The sequence below is a fragment of the Puma concolor genome, chromosome B1 (genome assembly GCF_028749965.1).
Source record: "Puma concolor isolate L17-30 chromosome B1, mPumCon1.1.hap2, whole genome shotgun sequence".
NCBI classification, from domain to species: domain Eukaryota; kingdom Metazoa; phylum Chordata; class Mammalia; order Carnivora; family Felidae; genus Puma; species Puma concolor.
This window is the reverse complement of record NC_141670.1, coordinates 207220469-207239055: the sequence shown is the minus strand read 5'-3', so window position 1 is coordinate 207239055 and position 18587 is coordinate 207220469. Positions and strand designations below refer to the sequence as shown.

The 18587-nt window shown below is 49.8% G+C and overlaps 1 protein-coding gene and 1 long non-coding RNA gene across 5 annotated transcripts in view; one reads left to right on the top strand and one right to left on the bottom strand.

The window, feature by feature from the left end:
- Positions 1-4077: 4077 nt before the first annotated feature.
- On the bottom strand, positions 4078-13321 carry LOC147582162 (uncharacterized). Of its 3 annotated transcripts, XR_015250660.1 has the most exons (4): positions 12656-13321; positions 12267-12482; positions 5181-5266; positions 4078-4534 (listed from the first exon to the last, which is right to left on the bottom strand). It is a non-coding gene; the product is annotated as an uncharacterized LOC147582162 (long non-coding RNA). The 3 variants fall into 3 exon arrangements; XR_015250659.1 differs by having other exon boundaries at positions 12267-13321; XR_015250661.1 differs by having other exon boundaries at positions 4078-4433; positions 12267-13321.
- MAEA (macrophage erythroblast attacher, E3 ubiquitin ligase) overlaps positions 13271-18587 on the top strand; it is a 37810-nt gene continuing 32493 nt past the window's right edge. For both annotated transcript variants that reach the window (XM_086705657.1, XM_086705656.1), the window contains exon 1: positions 13271-13406. In XM_086705657.1, the coding sequence (XP_086561783.1) occupies positions 13338-13406 (69 nt within the window). In that variant the 5' untranslated portion in view covers positions 13271-13337. The remainder of the gene's footprint in view (positions 13407-18587) is intronic.

The window sequence follows — 18587 nt, the reverse complement described above, 5'->3', positions numbered from 1 at the left end:
GTGGATTAATATTGATTGATTTTCAAGTATGAAAACTTTCTCACATCTGGAATAAGCCCCATGTGGTCATGGTACCTGATTGTTTTTATACAGTGTTGAGTTCTATTTGATAACGTTCTGGTGGGGATTTTGGCATCTCTATTAACGAAGGATATTCATCTGAGGTCTCCTTTTCTATACTATCTGACAAGTTGAGTTTCAGGGTGATACCAGCTTCATCAAACAAATTAGGAATTTCTCCCTTGTTTTCCTTCCATTTCCTGGAAAATATTATGTAAAACTAATGGTAATTCTTCCTCAAATGTTTAGAAGAATTCTCCAGTGAAACAACCTAAGCCTGGAGATATCTTTTTGTTTGTTTGAGCTTAAAAATTATTTATTGAATTTCTTTGTTATAGGGGTATTCACAATACCTATTTCAAATGGAGAACATGTAGTAGTTTGTGCTTTTTTGAGAACTTGGTCCATTTCACCTAAGGTGTAAAATTTGTGTAGGCGGAATATTTCCTCCTCATTCTTTTGATGTTTGCAGAGTCTGAGCCGATACCCCTGGTTCAACCCTGATATCGATCATTTGTTTCTTCTCTTTTTCTGTATCAATTTTGCTAGAGGTTTGTCCATTTTATTGCCTGCTGTTTCATTGATTCTCTCTGTTTCTTTTTTCAATTTTATTGATTTCTGCTTATTTTTATTGTTTCCTTCTGCTGGTCTTGGGTTTATTTTGCTCTTCTTTTTCCTATTACTTTAGGTGCAACTTTAGAGGATTGATTTAAGACTTTTCCTCTTTTTTTTTTTTTTTAAATTTTTTTTCAACGTTTTTTATTTATTTTTGGGACAGAGATAGACAGAGCATGAGCGGGGGGGGGGCAGAGAGAGAGGGAGACACAGAATCGGAAGCAGGCTGCAGGCTCCGAGCCATCAGCCCAGAGCCTGACGCGGGGCTCGAACTCACGGACCGCGAGATCGTGACCTGGCTGAAGTCGGACGCTTAACCGACTGCGCCACCCAGGCGCCCCACTTTTCCTCTTTTTTAAAGTAAGCATTTAATGCTGTAACTATCCCTCATAACACCGCTTTAACTGTGTCCCACAAATTTTAAAAACATATTTTATTATAATTTAATTCGTCAATTTTAATTTCCCTGGAGACTTGCTTTATTTTAATGTTTATTCAGTTTTGAGAGAGAGACAGACAGAGTGTGAGCAGGGGAGGGACAGAGAGAGGGAGACACAGAATCGGAAGCAGGCTCCAGGTGTTGAGCTGTTAGTACAGAGCCCGATGCGGGGCTTGAATTCATGAACTGTGAGATCGTGGCCTGAGCCTAAGTTGGATGTTTAATCGACTGAGCCACCCAGGAGCCCCTGGGGACTTGCTTTTTGACCAATGTATCATACATAAGTGTGTTGTTCAGTTCCCAAGTTCTTGGAGATCATTTTGTAATCTTTCTATTATTTCTTAGCATGATTCCATTGTAGATGGAGAACATACTCTGTATGATTTCAATTATTTTAAATTTGTTGAGATTTGTTTTATGACCCAAGATATGTCCCATATTGTTATATGTTCTGTGGGCACTTGAAAACAGTATGAACTTTGCTGTTGTTGAGTGCAGTGTTCTATAAATATCTATGTCAATAAGCTAAACTTGTACTTTCCACTAATCTACTTTGTGTCTCTATGGATCTGCCTACGTGGACGTTTCACATCAATGGAACCATACAGTATGTGACCTTTTGCGTCTGGCCCCTTCCACTCGGCATGTTTCCAAGGTGCATCATGCTGTGTGTGTATAGCAGGTGTCAGTACTTGGTTCCTTTGCGCGGCTGAATAATTTTCCGTTGTAGGGATGGGCCACATTTTGTTTACCCATCAGCTGATACTTGGATTGTTTCCACCTTCTGGCTATCGTGGAATTGCTGGATCATGTAATTCTATGTTTGAATCTTTGAGGAACCTCCACAGTTTTCCACAAAACAGCGCACCATTTTACATATCCGCCAGCAAAGTAGGAGAGTCCTGCTTTCCACTCTGTCACTAACACTTGTTGTTTTCTGGCTTGGGATTATTTTGTTATTTGCCCTTTGGGGATTATGGATGTCCTAGTGGGTGTGAAGTGACATTCTATTATGGCTTTGATTTGCATTTCCCCAGTGACTAAGGTATGGGAGGTAGAATGTATCCATCACCCTCTTAGGGTTTGTGACTAGGACTGACCTGAGCCAGAGTAGCAGAAGAAAAGCATATATGTTTGATTTAATTAAAATTTACATGTCCATGGGAGTCCTCACAGGAAAATAAAGATCCAAAGAAGTGATGAGGCCTAGGTGTTTATAAAGCAGGTAAACAAAGAGAAGCGACTGTGGGAACGTAGCTAAAAGGTGTGCGGAGGGTGAAGGCAGAGGAAAGCTTTTAACAAGGTCTATCCACACAGAATCCCCTCACCTTGACTCCTCGTCTCCGATGACAAGAACGTTTCTTTCCATTTGGTGCGGGGGGGGGGGGGGGCTGCCTTCCACATGGAGTCCCCGCTCCTGCTTTCAGGAGGAAATGTTTGGGGGGAGGTCAGAGTCTTGTTTGGGGGAGGTTAGAGCCTTGTTAGGGGGTCAGAGCCTTGTTGGGGGGTCAGTCTTGTTTGGGGGAGGTCAGAGCCTTGTTAGGGGGTCAGAGCCTTGTTGGGGGGGTCAGAGCCTTGTTTGGGGGAGGTCAGAGCCTTGTTGGGGGGTCACAGCCTTATTGGGGGGTCACAGCCTTGTTTAGGGGGTCACAGCCTTGTTGGGGGGTCATAGCCTTGTTGGGGGGGTCAGAGCCTTGTTTTGGGGAGGTCAGAGCCTTATTGGGGGCGTCACAGCCTTGTTTGGGGGGTCAGAGCCTTATTGGGGGGTCACAGACTTTCTTGCACCTGCTGTGTTTCAAGTGCCTTTGGTGCAAATGACCAATATGCGGAAGTGACATCTTTTGGAGCAGCTGTCCTGAGCAGCTTCACTGATGACGTTGAGCATCTTGCCATGTACTTACCAGCCACCTGTGAATCTTCTTTGGAGAAACATCTGTCCAAGTGCTTTGTCCACTTCTTAATGAGGTTGTCTGTCCTTTTGTCACTGAGTTGTAAGAGTTCCTTATCTATCTGTGTCAGATGTATGATCTGCAAACATTTTCTCCCCTCTGTAGCTTGCCTTCTCTTGATAATGTCCTTTGATGCACAAAAGTTTTTAATTTTAGTGAAGTACAATCTTTCTATTTTTTTTTTTCACTTTGTTACTAGTGCTTTTGGTGTCACAGCTAAGAATCCAACACCGAACTGAGGCCTAGATTTCTTGAGTGCAGTCTTGCCCTGGCATCTCTGTCCTCAGCTGTCACTGGCGCTGCTGCACCTTCCGTCTCCACGCGCTCTGCCCGCGTGGTGGCCTCCATAATGACGTCCAGGACCTGTCCATTCTTTCCCGGTTGGCTCTGCTTAACATGGCCACCCCTGCACTTCTCCAATTCCTTAGCCAGCTCTAAAATTTAGGAGTGGGCCCACTCACTGTGCCGTCCACCCTCAGGTGAGCGGTCAGGGTCAGCCCTCATGGGCCCCAGGAGCAGGCTCCAGACTGGTTAAGTGGGGCTCTACAGCCACAGGCATCTGGAGCAGGTTCTAGAAAAGGAGAGGGCATGTGGATGGGCATGGCCCCTTGGCCTTGAAGACTCCTTTTTCATGGAGACAAGCGTAACCCCAGACGGACACCGAGGGAACTACTGGGTCTGGTGTCCACAGACACGTGCACATTGCAAGGCAGTGCCACGCGGCTTTGATCCCCCGTGAGGAAGAGGGCTCCACGCACGAACACGCCAACCGTAAATGTGGGAGTGTCCACAGCTCCACCGGGGAGAGGGTCCTCGGAGGCTGTCTCGTCAACCTGCTCGAAAGGGGCTATGTAACTACTACTCTGCCTGTGAACTGAAGTGAACGAAATAAACCCGTCAAGGTGCATTAGCGGTTTAGCATGGAAATAAAATCAGAATTCAAAGAGCGACCATGTGAAATGTGGAAAATCTAGAAGGAGTCATTACCCTTAGAAAGCAAAAGGGGCTCTCAGCTAGCGACAGTGACACAGCCACTTTTATTGTAGTAAAAAGCCAGTAAATCCCAATGAGCTGAAGGAATCGGAGTATCATCCCCACTAAATGTGTCGGACGGGATCACAGCACGCAGCAGGCGCGATCACAGGTTTGGCCACGTTACCGTCTCTCCTTGGGCATTGACACTGACCTTCAGAGAGGACTTCCGCCTCCACATAAGGTGTAGACGGTTGCAGCGACCGTTGCTCCAACCCTGCCACTGAGATTTCGCCAGATTTGGCACAATGGTGTCACATCAATGTCCTTTGTTTGTTCTGAACTTCGCCAAAGAGCTAAGGATGTGATGATAAAGTAGATTCTGGAGAGGAACGTGGCTGTTGTGGGAGAGAAGAGACCCGCGGCTGCTTCTCACTTCCGCAGGGTGGCGGTGAGACCGCCGCGGTCAGGAGCAGGACGGCGCCGGCAGAACTTGGAGCTGACAGGTGAGGACGGCACGTGGCTGGCGCGGGCATTAGCACGCAGGGAGCCCGCTCACCCAGGTGGGGCCTGCACCCCTCGGGCTCCCCCTCAGGGCCTGCGGAGCCGAGGCCGGAGAGCACCCTCCCGGACAAGGGCTGTGCCAAGCGCTTGCAAAGTTGGGGGCAGCACAAAGGGCGCAGAGGGACATCCTGATGGGAAGAGCTGGGGGCGGGACAGGAGTGCCACCTGGCAGGGAGAGAGATCCCACGGCCCAGAAAGCTGGCGTCCAGCCGGAAAGCCCAGAGACCCGCACGGTCTCATCGGAGCTCAGACCCCAGGGCCTGCCGCCAGAGCCTGTCCCTTTGACTGCTCTCATTAAAAAGCGAAGTACAGCCGACACCCACGTGGCATTAGGTGCAGGTGCACGACGGTGACCCACCACCCGCCTCGGTCCTGCCGTGCTCACAGGCGTGGCCACCAGCCGTCACCACACCATGCCATCACAGCATCACTGACCGTAACCTCTAAGCGGCACCTTTCATCCCCTCCGCCGGTTCCTTCCATACCCAGGAGCCTCCACCTCCCACCCTCCCCCGTTTTGCCTGCCTCCCCTCCCCCCTCAGTTTTTTATTATAATACGATATAAATCCCATGAAACTTACCGTCTTAACCATTGTTAACTACATGGTTCAGTAGCAGTTGATACATTCCTAGTGTTCCCTCCTCCACGTCCAGAGCTCTTTTCCACCTGTAAAATGGACACTCTGTCCCCGTCGAACACTGACTCCAACCCCCTCTCCCAGCCCCTGGTACTCGGCATTCTGCTTTCTGTCCCTACGATCTGACTTCCCTAGTGGCCTCATACCAGTGGAGTCGTACGTGATTCGTCTTTTTGCGACTGGCTCATTCCATTGAGCATCGCGTCCTCCAGGCTCATCCGTGTTGCAGCAGGTGTCAGAACGTTTCTCATTTTGAGGCTGAATGACATGCCGTTTTTCGTAACACGTTCATCTGTCCAGGCGCGCTTGGGTTGCTTCTGCTTCTTAGCTATCGTGAATAACGCTGCAGTGAACAGCGGGTGCAGATGTCTCCTCAAGACCCTGCTCGGAATTCTTTCAGGCAAATGCCTGGAAGTGGAACTGCTGGAACATGCGACAAACATCTTTCTTTAATTCTTCGAGTAACCCCAACACCGTTTTCCACACGGCTGCACCATTTATAGCCCTGCCAACCGTGTGCAGGGTTCCAGTCCCCACACCCGTCAACAATTGCTATTTTCGGGTAGCAGCCACTCCACCAGGTGTGAGGTGGGACCTCATTGTGGTTTTGACTTGCGTTTCCCTGACGTTTGTCGCTGTCAAGCATCTTTTCATGGCTTGTTGGCCATTTGCATAACTTCTGTGAGGAAGGTCTGTTCAAGTTCTTTACCCATTTTTGAGTCAAGTTCCTTGTTGTTGGGTTTTAGGGGTTCTCTACATATTCCGCATCTTCACCCCTTATGAGAAATGTGATCTGCAAATATTTTCTCCCATTCTGTGGGGTGCCTTTTTACTCTGTTGAGAGTGTCTTTTGATGCACATAAAGTTTTTCATGAAATGTAATTTGTTTTGTTTTGTTTTGTTTTTGCCTGTGCCTTTGCTATTCTACCCAAGAAATCATTGTCGGGGCGCCTGGGTGGCTCGGTCGGTTAAGCCAACTTCGGCTCAGGTCATGATCTCGCGGTCCGTGAGTTCGAGCCCCACATCGGGCTCGGTGCTGACCGCTCAGAGCCAGGAGCCCGCTTCGGATTCTGTGTCTCGCTCGCTCTCTATCCCTCTCCTGCTCATGCTCTGTCTCTCTCAGAAATAAACATTAAAAAAATTTTTTTTTAAATAACAATCATTGCGAAATGTTGGGAAGCTTTAGTCCTATGTTTTCCGCTAAGAGTTTTGTGTTATTAGGTCTTACATTTAGGTCTCTGATCCGTAATCTTTTCGTATGAGGTAAGGCTCCAATGTCATTCTTCTGCTTGTGGATGTGCAGTTTCCCCGGAACCTTAGAATGAGTTAGGAAATGTTCCCTCATTTTCAATGTTTTGAGAGTTTGAAAATAATTGGTATTAGTTCTTTCTTCATTTGATTTTTTAAAATATTTTATTGTGTTTCTTTATGACTTTATTTATTATTTAGAGCACATAAGCAGGGGAGAGGCAGAGAGAGACGGAGAGAGAATTCCAAGCAGGCTCCGTGCTGTCAGCTTGGAGCCTGACATGGCCTTGATCCCATGAACCATGAGATCGTGACCTGAGCTGAAATCAACAGTTGGAAGCTTAACTGACTGAGCCACCCAGGTGCTCCTTATGATTTTATTTTCAAAGAATCTCGACACCCAATGTGGGACTAAAATTCACAACCCCAAGATCAAGAGTCCCGTGTTCTACTGAGTGAGCCACCCAGGCACCCCAGTGTTAGCTCTTTAGATGTTTGGTAGAATTCACCAGTGAAGCCTTCAGTTCTAGGGCTTTTCTTTGTCAAGAGACTTTTTACTATTCATTCAATTTACTTACTAATTATGTCAATCAGATTTTCTGTCTCTTCATGATTTATTCTTGGTGGGTTTTGTATTTCTAAGAATCTGTCCATTTCATTTAGGTTATCCAGTTTCTTAGTGTACAATTATTCATAGTACTGTCTTATAATCCTTTTTATTTCTGCCACATGTGTTTGAATGTTTCCACTTTCATTTCTGATATTAGTAACTTGTCTTTTTTGATTAGTCCATCCAGCTGCAGTTTGTCAGTTAGGTTGGTCTTTCCAAAGAACCAAATTTTTTTTATTGATTTTCTCTATTGTTTTTCTATCCTCTATTTCGTTTTTCTCTGCTCTCATCCTTACTATTTCCTTTCTTCTGCTAGCTTCGTGCTTAGTCTGTTCTTTCTCGAATTCCTTAAGTTGTGAAGTTAGGTCATTGACTTGAGATCACTCATTTTTTTAATGTGCTTAGAATTATAAATTTTCCCTAAGCACCACTGTCAATGAATTCATTAGTTTGGGTAAGTTGTGTTTTCTTTTCCATTCATCTTTATTATTTTCTAATTTTCTTCATAATTTATTCTTTGAGGGGCGCCTGGGTGGCGCAGTCAGTTAAGCGTCCGACTTCAGCCAGGTCACGATCTCGCGGTCCGTGAGTTCGAGCCCCGCGTCGGGCTCTGGGCTGATGGCTCAGAGCCTGGAGCCTGCTTCCGATTCTGTGTCTCCCTCTCTCTCTGCCCCTCCCCTGTTCATGCTCTGTCTCTCTCTGTCCCAAAAATAAATAAAAAACGTTGAAAAAAAAATTAAAAAAAAATAATTTATTCTTTGATTCACTGGTTGTTTAAAAATGTGCTGTTTCGGGGGCACCTGGGTGGCGCAGTCGGTTAAGCGTCCGACTTCAGCCAGGTCACGATCTCGCGGTCCGTGAGTTCGAGCCCCGCCTCAGGCTCTGGGCTGATGGCTCGGAGCCTGGAGCCTGTTTCCGATTCTGTGTCTCCCTCTCTCTCTGCCCCTCCCCCGTTCATGCTCTGTCTCTCTCTGTCCCAAAAATAAATAAACATTGAAAAAAAAAATTTAAAAAAAAATGTGCTGTTTGGACAACAAATTGAGCCTCTAGTGTTTAAAGTAGGTCCAAAGTTGTTGACCATATTTATAGTCTCTACAAACTTATAGCTTATAAACATAAAATGAAGAATTCATCCATAAGCATTCCTTTTATTCCAGAAATACCTGCGAGAACCAGAATAGCTTCAAGACTTAAACCAGTTGAGTTTTGAGACGAGAGAACATGGAAGAAATCATAAATCCCCTGCAAGTTGCGCAGATGGTGATGGGCATATCTGGTCCTCATCAGTAAATGTAAACATTTTAAGTCGGTACAGTAAAAGGAGATATTAAATATCAAAACTATTCATAAATATGTGAAATGTTTTTAGCTTTCTTTGTACAATTTCTAAAATCTGAGTTTGTATTTAAGTTATATATATATAATACATATGTATATGTAAAGATATAAAAAAAATAAAAGTGGATTGTTTAATTTCCATAATTTTGTGAAGTTTCTAGTTTTCCTTCCATTACTGATTTCAATCTTCATCTGTTGTGGTCGGAAAGATACCTGGTATTATATCTATCTTCTAAAATCCACTAAGACTTGGGGCACCTGGATGGATCCGTCAGTTAAGCATTCGACTTTGGCTCAGGTCGTGATCTCATGGTTTGTGGGTTTAAGCCCCTTGTCGGGCTCTGTGCTGACGGCTCTGAGCCTGGAGCCTGCTTTGGATTCTGTGTCTCCCTCTCTGCCCCTCCCCTGCTCACACTCTCTTTTTCTCTATCAAAAATAAATATTTAAAAATTAAAAAAAAAAAAAAAAAAGAACTTGGGAGCCTTGAATAGCAGTTCAGAGTTTTCTGATACACCTCCATTACCCTGCTTTTTGCCAGCTATTATGACCAGTGCATTTTGGAGGCCACGCTTCACAACTGAGACTTAAAGATCCTTTTATGGAGAGTTCTCTAGTTGAGTAGAAATCCTTCTATAGAAGTTGGCTGGGATTTGGAGCTATACTACAAAGCTACAGTAGTTAAAATAGCATAGTCGTGGCATAAAAATAGGCACATCGACCAACGGAACAGAATAGAGACCAGAAATAAACTTCACGTATATAGTCAACTAATATTTGATAAGGAGCCAAGAACATACGGTAAGGGAAGGGCAGTCTACTCAGAGCATGGGAAAACTGGATGCACACAGGCAGCAGCATGAAATTGGGCCTCCTCCTGACACCACTCACAAATAGTAACTCAAAATGCCTCAGACTTAAACATAAGACCTGATACTCTAAAATTCCTAAAAGGAAACAGGGAAGAAGTCGCTCAACATTGGTTCGGCAACGATTTTGTTTTATGACACCAAAAGCACAAACAACAAAAGGAAAAAAAATCAACAGGTGGGACAACACCAAACTGAAAAGCTTCTGCACAGCAAAAAAGCCATCAACGAAATGAAAAGACAATGTGCAGAATGGAAGATAATTTTTGTAAACCATACATTTGCGGTTAATATCCAAAATATGTAAAGAAATCATAAACTCAACAACAACAAAAAACCCCAAACCATCCAACTTAAAAGTGGACAGAGGAGGGCACCGGGGTGGCGAAGTCACTTGGGCGTCTGACTCTTGGTTTCGGCTCAGGTCATGATCTCACAGTTTTGTGGGTTCGAGCCCCACATCGAGCCCCATGCTGACAGCACAGAGCCTGCTTGGGATTCTCTCTCTCCCTCCCTCTTTGCTCTTCCCCCACTCGCACTGACTCTATGTCTCTCGAAATAAATAAACTTAAAAAAAAAATGGACAGAGAAACTAAATGGACTATAACTGAATTTTCCAAAGAAGACTTCCAAACAACTGACAGGCACATCACCAGAGAAACGCAAATCAAAAGCGGGGCGCCTGGGTGGCGCAGTCGGTTAAGCGTCCGACTTCAGCCAGGTCACGATCTCGCGGTCCGTGAGTTCGAGCCCCGCGTCGGGCTCTGGGCTGATGGCTCGGAGCCTGGAGCCTGTTTCCGATTCTGTGTTTCCCTCTCTCTCTGCCCCTCCCCCGTTCATGCTCTGTCTCTCTCTGTCCCAAAAATAAAATAAACTTTGAAAAAAAAATTAAAAAAAAAAAAAGCATGATATTTCCTCATACCTGTCAGAATGGCCATCATCAAAAAGACAAGAGATAACAAGCGATGGTGGGGACGTGCACTATTGGTGCACTAAACTGGTTCAGCCACCATTGAGAACAGTATGAGGTGGCTCCAAAAATGAAAAACAGAGCTATTACATCATTCAGCAATCCAACTTATGGGTATACATCCAAAGGAAATGAAAACAGGATACCCAAGAGAAACACACATGCCCTTGTGGAGGGACAGTTGAGTCACAATAGTCAGGATATGAAATAACCTAAGTGTCCGTCAATGGATGATGAGAAGATGTTGTGTGTGCGCGCGCGCACACACACACACACACACACACACACACACACACACACACACAGTGGACTACTATTTGGCCATGAGAGAAGAGGAAACTCTGCCATTGTCAACAATGGATGGACCTTGAGGACATTATGCTAAATGAAATAAGTCAAACACGTCATGATTCGTGTCTTTTATGTGCGGAAACTAAAAAAGCTGAAATCATGAAAGCGGAGAGTAAAATGGTTACCAGGGGTTGCCGGGCGGGGGAATGGGAGAGAGATTGTTTAAAGGTACATACTTGGGGCTTGGAAGTAAGTCAGTCCCAGAGACCTACTGCACAGTGCTGTGATTATAGACAACAAAAATGTATCATGAGCATTAAACCTGCTAGGTGATTGGACCTGAATTGCTCCCAACACTAGAAGAAATGATAGTTATGTGACCCATAGAGGTGTTCCTAATTCTAAAATGGCAATCATATTACAATATAAGTGTGTCAAATCAATACATTGTACACCTTAAACTTACACACAATGTTGTTTGTCAAGTATCTCTACAAAGAAACGTCAGGGGGTTCTGTTACTCTAGGAAAGACTTACTGTCTCTCTGAATGTTTAAAAGGCATTTCCTGTTGGGAAAAAGCACAAAGATAATGGGGACTTATTTCACTGACAACTTAGAATGCAATGCATTAACCTTAAAACCAAAACCACCAGCTACTTTACTAGCAAAACTGGGTTTATTCAGGAATAGCAGAAATCTACAACCCAGGACAAGTGATCCAAGGAAAAACCATAGACAAGTGAGAATAAGGTACGGGAGACTCTTTTCTAGTTTGTTCTTTTTTTTTAATTTTTAAATGTCTATTTATTTTGAGAGAGAAAGTGTGAGCAGGGAAGGGGCAGAGAGAGAGAGAGGGAGACACAGAATCAGAAGCAGGCTCCAGGCTCTGAGCTGTAGCACAGAGTCTCATGCGGGGCTCGAGCCCACTAGCCCCAAGATCATGACCTGAGCCAAAGTGGGACACTGAACCGACTGAGCTACCCAGATGCCCCCAGGGGGCTCTCTTATAGAGAAAAGGAGGGCTGTTGTAAACAGAAAGTCCACTGGAGGAAACTGGGACCTGGAAGTGTAATGGCTTTTCATTGGCTGATCCATGGCAGTCTCTCACTGGCTGGGCTGTGGCTGGCTCTCATTGCCTGGATTGTTGCTGGAGGAGGAAGAAACCTTCCTTCCTCCCACTGGGTTAGTAAAGCGGGAGCTGCCGTGGAATCCACCTGCAAGGTGCGTCCCTTCCTGTTGGGGCTGCAACTGACCGGAGTGGTAGGGCTGAGAGCTCCCCCTGCTGGCCACCCGATTCCACTCTAAACCACGTTTCCTTTCAACTTTAACAGTATTTTATTTTTAAACTTCTGAAACTTGAGAACAAGACAACCTAGTTAAATAATACAGTTTTCCAAAGCTGCGCATGCTCATTTCAAGCTCAATTTTTTTTTTTTGCCCTGAAATACAGAAACAACTTCCTAAAACTCCTAGACGGGGGCACTACTACTCTGATGATCTGTGATTAGGTCTGTGATCAATCACAGTTGGTAACATCCCTGTTTCTCCTTGGTAAGGGTTTTTAAAAATTCTAGAATAGTGCATTCTTCTAGTCTTACACCAATTTCACTCCAGATGTCTCCTAGAGGCATATGCCATGCACAGGAATCTATCTTCCTCCTTCTCACTTTCACAAGCTTCCGAAATCGGCATCAGACACACTCACCGCGCTACATCGATCAACAACGGTGGGAAGGCTTGATTAGTATTGAGCTGTCAGCCCCTTCTGATGATCCTGATGAACTCACTCACGCGGATGGCCTCAGGTATAAGGAACTTGGTGTGAGCCTGGACAGGAAGCTGCTTCTCCCCGCGGCTCCCACTCCCACAGTATCGGCCTCCCTTGTGTCAAACCTTAGGTGGTTTTTTTTTCAACGCTAAGCTTGAGTTTCAAAAAAATCGTTTCAGGAATAAGTGTGCAACACGAGAAACGGTTTAATTGGGAAGTCTTCTAATTAATGAAAACTAATTTCATTTCTATTTAAAAAGGGGAATGAAAGGACTAGTTATTTTGAAAGGATAGAATGTGGAATGGTTGAAAGGGAACTGGAGTACCTTGCTAGGTGCCAGGGCCGTGTGACATTGGTGAGGACACAAAGGCACACAGGCCCTTGTTCTACTTTGGGAGCTTCTTTCCTGAAAATCCGTTAACAAAAATTTCCTTTCCTTTTCCGATAGGAAACGTCAGGACTCCAGCAGCTGCCACTCTGCGGAAATGCAGCCCAATGGAAAGTAGTTGCCTGACATGCATGGTGGCCTGCAGACCTCTCGGCTACTACCGTAAGGGGTCACGACGGCGAGGGTCACCGTCCCACGCAGAGGGTCACTGTTTCGGGGGCCCGCCCCCGCGGGAGCCCAGTCGCGCCCACGGCTGCGCCACTCGACGAGCCTCAGCCTCCCGACCCCAGGGAGCGCCCCGGACCGCCAGCGCCCAGAGGCTGGGATCGGCGGGAGCGTCCCCGGCCGCGAGTTCAAGGAGGAACCCGCCCAGACAGGCTTCCCGCTGATTGGCCGAACGCGAGGAGGGCCAGAGGTGATTGGTCCGGCCGGACGCCTCTCCGCGCGCACGCCGCGGTCGCGCCTCCTTCCGCCGCCACAGTCTGGTGGGCGGACGCGATTGGAGCAGGCGCGTCGGCCCGCCCGGGCGCGCCCCGCCCCCGCCGGAGAGCGCGACGTCACTACCCGGCGTGCCGCGCGCGGCGCTTCCCCCACCCGCTAATGTTTTGGCCGATTCAAGATGGCGGTGCAGGAGTCAGCTGCTCAGCTTTCCATGACCCTGAAGGTGCAGGAGTACCCGACCCTCAAGGTGGGGTCTGCGGGCCGGGGTAGCGGCAGCGCTTGGCCGGGGCCCGCGGGCCGCAGGGGTTCCTTGGAGAGGGAGGTGGGGCAGGGTGGGGGTCGGGGCGCGGCCTGGGGCACCGGGCGGGGTCTGGGGGTCTGCGCGTCCGGGCTTCCGAGGTCTCGGGGTCTGCGGAGCTGGTCTTCCGGGCTCCCCGGGGCCTGGGGGTCTGCAGGGCCGGCCTCCCCGGGGTCTGGGGGTGGTCTGCGGGGCTGGGCTCCCCCGGGTGTGGGGGTCTGCAGGGCCGGCCTCCCCCGGGTCTGGGGACCCGCGAGACCGGCCTCCCGGGCTCCCTAGGGCCGGTGGGGTCTGGGGTCCTGCAGGCCCGGTGGGTGTGGCGTGTGGCTGCCCATGCCCCTGCCCGGCCTTAGAGGACTTCGTGGCAGGGCGTGGAGCGCGTCTGTCTGGCGCCCTGCTTCGCCCTCTGGAGTCCGATTGTGGCCCCTTCATCCTAAAGAAAAAAACACACACAAAAAAAACCCACAAAAAAACCGTGAACTGCCCCAGTGACATTTCCGGCGGTAGGCAGGCTGGTGACTTTGAGGGCCGGGGTGGAGGCCGGCGTTTCCAGGGTGTGGGGTCGCGGGCGCAAGAGTGCCCGATGTGGCTCGCGGTGGGTGTCCAGCTGTCCTCCCGGAAGCTTAACGTCAGAGGGTGTTGGTATGTTGGCTTCCAGTCACTAATTAGGAGCCTACAGGGAGAGACCTGACGACCTAATGGGAACCCATCTTGTGGGGCGTCACCAAACCTGAAATACAGCCCTTGCCACTCGGTTGCCGGTTGTGTGACCTTGGATGGCCACTTAGCCAAGTCGCCTTCCTTGAGGCTGAAGCCCGCGTCTCTCATAGGAGGGGCTGTACTGGCTCCTTACCTAGTTCGCAGAGGAGTTGATGAGAACAAAGCATCAGGAAACAAGTTCCTTAGGAGACGAAGGCCGCAACATTCCCAGGAGAACTGTGGCTAGGCATTTGTGATTCCAAATTCCTTTCCCGAGAGGCCGGGTAGCTTTTTCCTCCTCGTGGCAGAGCCCAGCGTCCCCTCCACCTCAGTGGTGACAGGTGGCGGCGATGGGTGCGGTGAGCGCTGAGCCCGGGGAGGGGGGCGGGGGGCTGGGGTTTGAATACTGCCCCGCCTTGCTCGTCACTTACTGAGAGACCACTCTGAGATCGTTGACTCCTGTCAGACAGAGTCGTGATCGCAGCAGCGTCGCCTTGGGTGAATTGAGGGACCCGGTAATGCTTGCAGTGGTGCCGGCACTCTTTGGAAGGTACATGGGATAGCTGTCGCAATTCGTCAGAGAGTCACTGTCCTCACCAGAAAGCAGAAGTGAGGCTTTGTTGCTTTTCTTTAACTGGCTGTGGAGCGGTGGTGTTTCTCGGCGCCTTGTCTGATCCAGGAGGACAGGAGAGCGCTGTTGACATGAACCAGCTGCCTGTTCGCCAGGCCCTTTCGAGATTAGGTGCTGGGTGGTGGTATCTCCAACTCCTTGAAGGCCCTGTGGCTCACGTTGTGCCACCTGAGGCCCCGACCAGGCATCATTTGGGTTGATGTTTATCTCCCTCCACCTTCTCCCTCCACCGAAAAAAAAAGGCTTTATTTGGGGAGCTGTGGATTGCTGGCCTGTTGTCTCACTCAGTCCACCACCAGGCCTGTCGTGGGGCTGACAGAATTGTGGCAGAGTTCATCATTTGTGGTGCTGGCTGGTGAGTGTGGGCAACAGGCAGGAAGGGATTTCCCTTTCGAGTTCTTTCTGTTGTTTCACAGCCGTGAATGTGATTTGATTTCTAGAATTATTAAGTAGTCTTTGATTAAAAATAGTCCTGCAGGTATTCATACAGGTGAAGAAATATTGTAGTGTCATTTCGAGTGAGCTCACCAGATTGAAAAGAGTTTTACTTCTGCTTTAGAAGGATTTTTTTCGGGTGCGCTTGCGGGGCTCAGTCAATTAAGCCTCTGAATCTTGAGTTAGGCTCGGGCATGACCTCATGGTTTGTGAGTTTGAGCCCCCAAGGGGCTCTATGCTGGCAATGCAGAACCTGCTTGGGATTCCCTGTCTCCCTGTCTCTGCCCCACCCATGTTTTTTCTTTCTCTCAAAATAAATAAACTTAAAAAAAAAAGGATTTTTCAAATGTTTTTGAGAGCACGCACACGCATGCAAAAGAGAGCATGTGGGCAAGCGAGAGGGGGAGGGGCAGAGAGAGAGAGAGCATCCCAAGCAGGATTCTGCGCTGACAGCACAGAGTTCCACACCTGGCTCGGTCTCACCAGCCACGAGATCACGACCTGAGCTGAAATCCAGAGTCGGACACGTAACCGACTGAGCCACCCGGGCACCCAGCTTTTAGAAAGCTTTAAACATTTTTTTTTAACGTTTATTTATTATTGAGAAACCGAGAGAGACAGAGCATGAGCGGGGGAGGGACAGAGAGAGGAGGAGACACAGAATCCGAAGCGGGCTCCGGGCTCCAAGCTGCAGCACAGGGGCCTAACGCGGGACTCGAACCCACAAACCGCGAGATCGTGACCTGAGCTGAAGTTGGATGCTTAACCGACTGAGCCGCCCAGGCGCCCCTAGAAAGCTTTTAGATGAATTTTTGCGATCAGAGAAGCTATTTCCACCATATCCTCTCACAGATTTAGATCACCTATGACAAATTTTCTGTTGACACATGTGTCCCTGTTGAGAGTTAACATTTTTTTCTAGAAGTTTTCGGGAGTGATTCCTAGTGCACAATGAGGAAGTTTCACCGGGAAGCTAGGGACCCTTGCCTTAGGAACGCACGCTAATACAGAATTCTACAGAATTCCACAGAACGTTGGGAGGCCTGACGCTTAGGAGCTGTGCCGGTCACAGATGCAGGTGCCATGGGCGGGAGGGACACCGAATCCACATCAGGGCGAGGGGAGTGAGGGCTGAGGGGCTGGTGTCCTGAGAGGCCGGTGCTCGCTTCTCCGGTTCAAGGGTGCGTTGTGCAGCAGGGTGGTGGGAGCCGGGCCGAGCCCCCATTGCTGTCCCGACGGCCGTTCCTCCTCACACGTGATGGGACAGGGGTCTTCGCGATTCAGAACATCGGCCAATCGGGGCAGGTTCCTCACAGCCTCGGGGCCGGGAGGGGGCTCGTGGGCCCTGGTGGGCACCGCTCTCACCCGCTGGCGAAGCGGGACGAGAATGGCATGGCCGTGAGGCGCTGCTGCCCGCACGTGCCCACCCGGGCACCCGCTCCTTCGGGAGCCTTCCAGTGTGCGGCGGGCGACGTGGCCAGCACAGGCGCGTTCGGGCTGGGCGACTGCGTGGCGGGGGCCCGGCAGCGCCTCTAGCTTCTGCCCACCAGATGCCAGCGGCAGGCCCGCAGGATGCCTCCAGATACTGCCAGACGTCCCCGGGGGGGCAGAAGCGTCCCGGTGAGAGCCACCGGCCGGGAGTTTGCTCTGCGGAACCTGTTTTTATGTTCTGACCACAGCAGGGAGAGGGGGGTCGGTGGGACACGAGCCCTGTGTCCTGGGCCTGGTCGAGGCTTTTCCTGTCAGCGCCCTGAACCAGAGGCCCTGCTGTAATTACATTTTTTTTTTTTTTAACGTTTTATTTATTTTTGAGACAGAGGGAGACAGAGCATGAACGGGGGAGGAGCAGAGAGAGAGGGAGACACAGAATCGGAAGCAGGCTCCAGACTCTGAGCCATCAGCCCAGAGCCCTACGCGGGGCTCAAACTCACGGACCGCGAGATCGTGACCTGAGCCGAAGTCGGATGCTCAACCGACTGAGCCACTCAGGCGCCCCATGTAATTACATTTTAAAAAGCGTTCTCTCATAAGAGGACCTTATGTTTATTTTCCAAATCATTCTGATCATCCTGTTAATATTTGGGCGCATTCTATTTTTTTTTTTCCCTCAGAGAGCTGAACTACGATAATTTTTTAGAGACCTTTACCGCTACCCAAGTTAGGCGGGGTTTTCATCACAGCCCAGGAGAAGTGGTCTAGAATCGGTCCTTGGGAGACCTGGCTCCGGACCCTGATTCCTCATCTGGAGTCTCGCCCGGGACCTCGTCCGGGCCCTCCCAGCCGGAGGAGGGAGGTTCAGTGCCCCCTCCCAGCTGGCCCCTCTCCCTAACTCGTGACAGGCTGGGGCCTGGGGCAGTGCTCGCAGCGGGGTCTGTGGGCCTACCTCCTGGGTCCCGGCGTCCTCTACGGCAGTGTTTCAGCGTCCCGGGCTTGTGCCAGCGCGAGGCCCAGAGTTCCAGCTTTCGGTGAACTTTCCCAGACTCAGCTGGGGATTTAGGGACTGTGGGTTCTCAAGTTTGAGGAAGGGTGGTCGGCACGAGCGTTTGGTCTTAAGGGACAGATATCCTGATTGTTCTGAGCCCTAGAGAGTGGCAGTCGGCTGGGTCTTTACTTCCTTTCCCTTGAGATCGTTTGGTTGACCGAGTGAGCCCTTCCCTCCCCCAGAAGGTGGTTGTATTACTTGAATCCGGCCTGGGGCCTGGTTCCCTTCCTCTGGTGGGACCTCCAGAACCTTCCGGAGTCCCATCTGCTCTTCCCTGCAAGAGCCCCGTGTTGCCTTCGCCTTCCAGAACCCCCCAGAGCTAGAGCGTGGTCGAAATCCTCCCGGCCTTCCGCTCTGGCCTCTGCACCGCTGCTCAGATCCTTGACCACAGACAAGACACTTGGGGGCACAGGTCGATGTGCCCGCTCTGCTCATGATGCTTGGAAGCAGCCTTGTGCCGGGAGAGGAAGGGCTGTGGCAGCTGGAGGCATGGGAAGCCCGGCGCCAGGCAGGCAGCAGCCAGAGGTCCAGGGCGTGAGGTCCGAAGGCGGGGCTTGCTGGTACCGCCCCCCTCTAGGAGCCCCCCCGCGAGGCACCCCAGGGTAGAGGTGCCAGCTCCTTCGGCCCGCACTCCTTGCTGCTCCCGGAGAACTCTGTCCCCATCCTGGTGCCACCGGGCTTGGCGGGAGGGAGCTGTTAAACAAGTAGGTGCCAGCCTTTCAGATCCCGGAACCGCGCGTGGAGTCAGGCGAGCGTGGGGCAGTGGGGGGTGCGATGGCCCTCCGGGGGCGGCCAGGGCACGCGCACTTGGGGGAAAAGCTCCGCGGGCTGTGTTGGAGCCTAGGCGGACCCTGGCACCATTGGCATCCAGTCCCACTGGAAC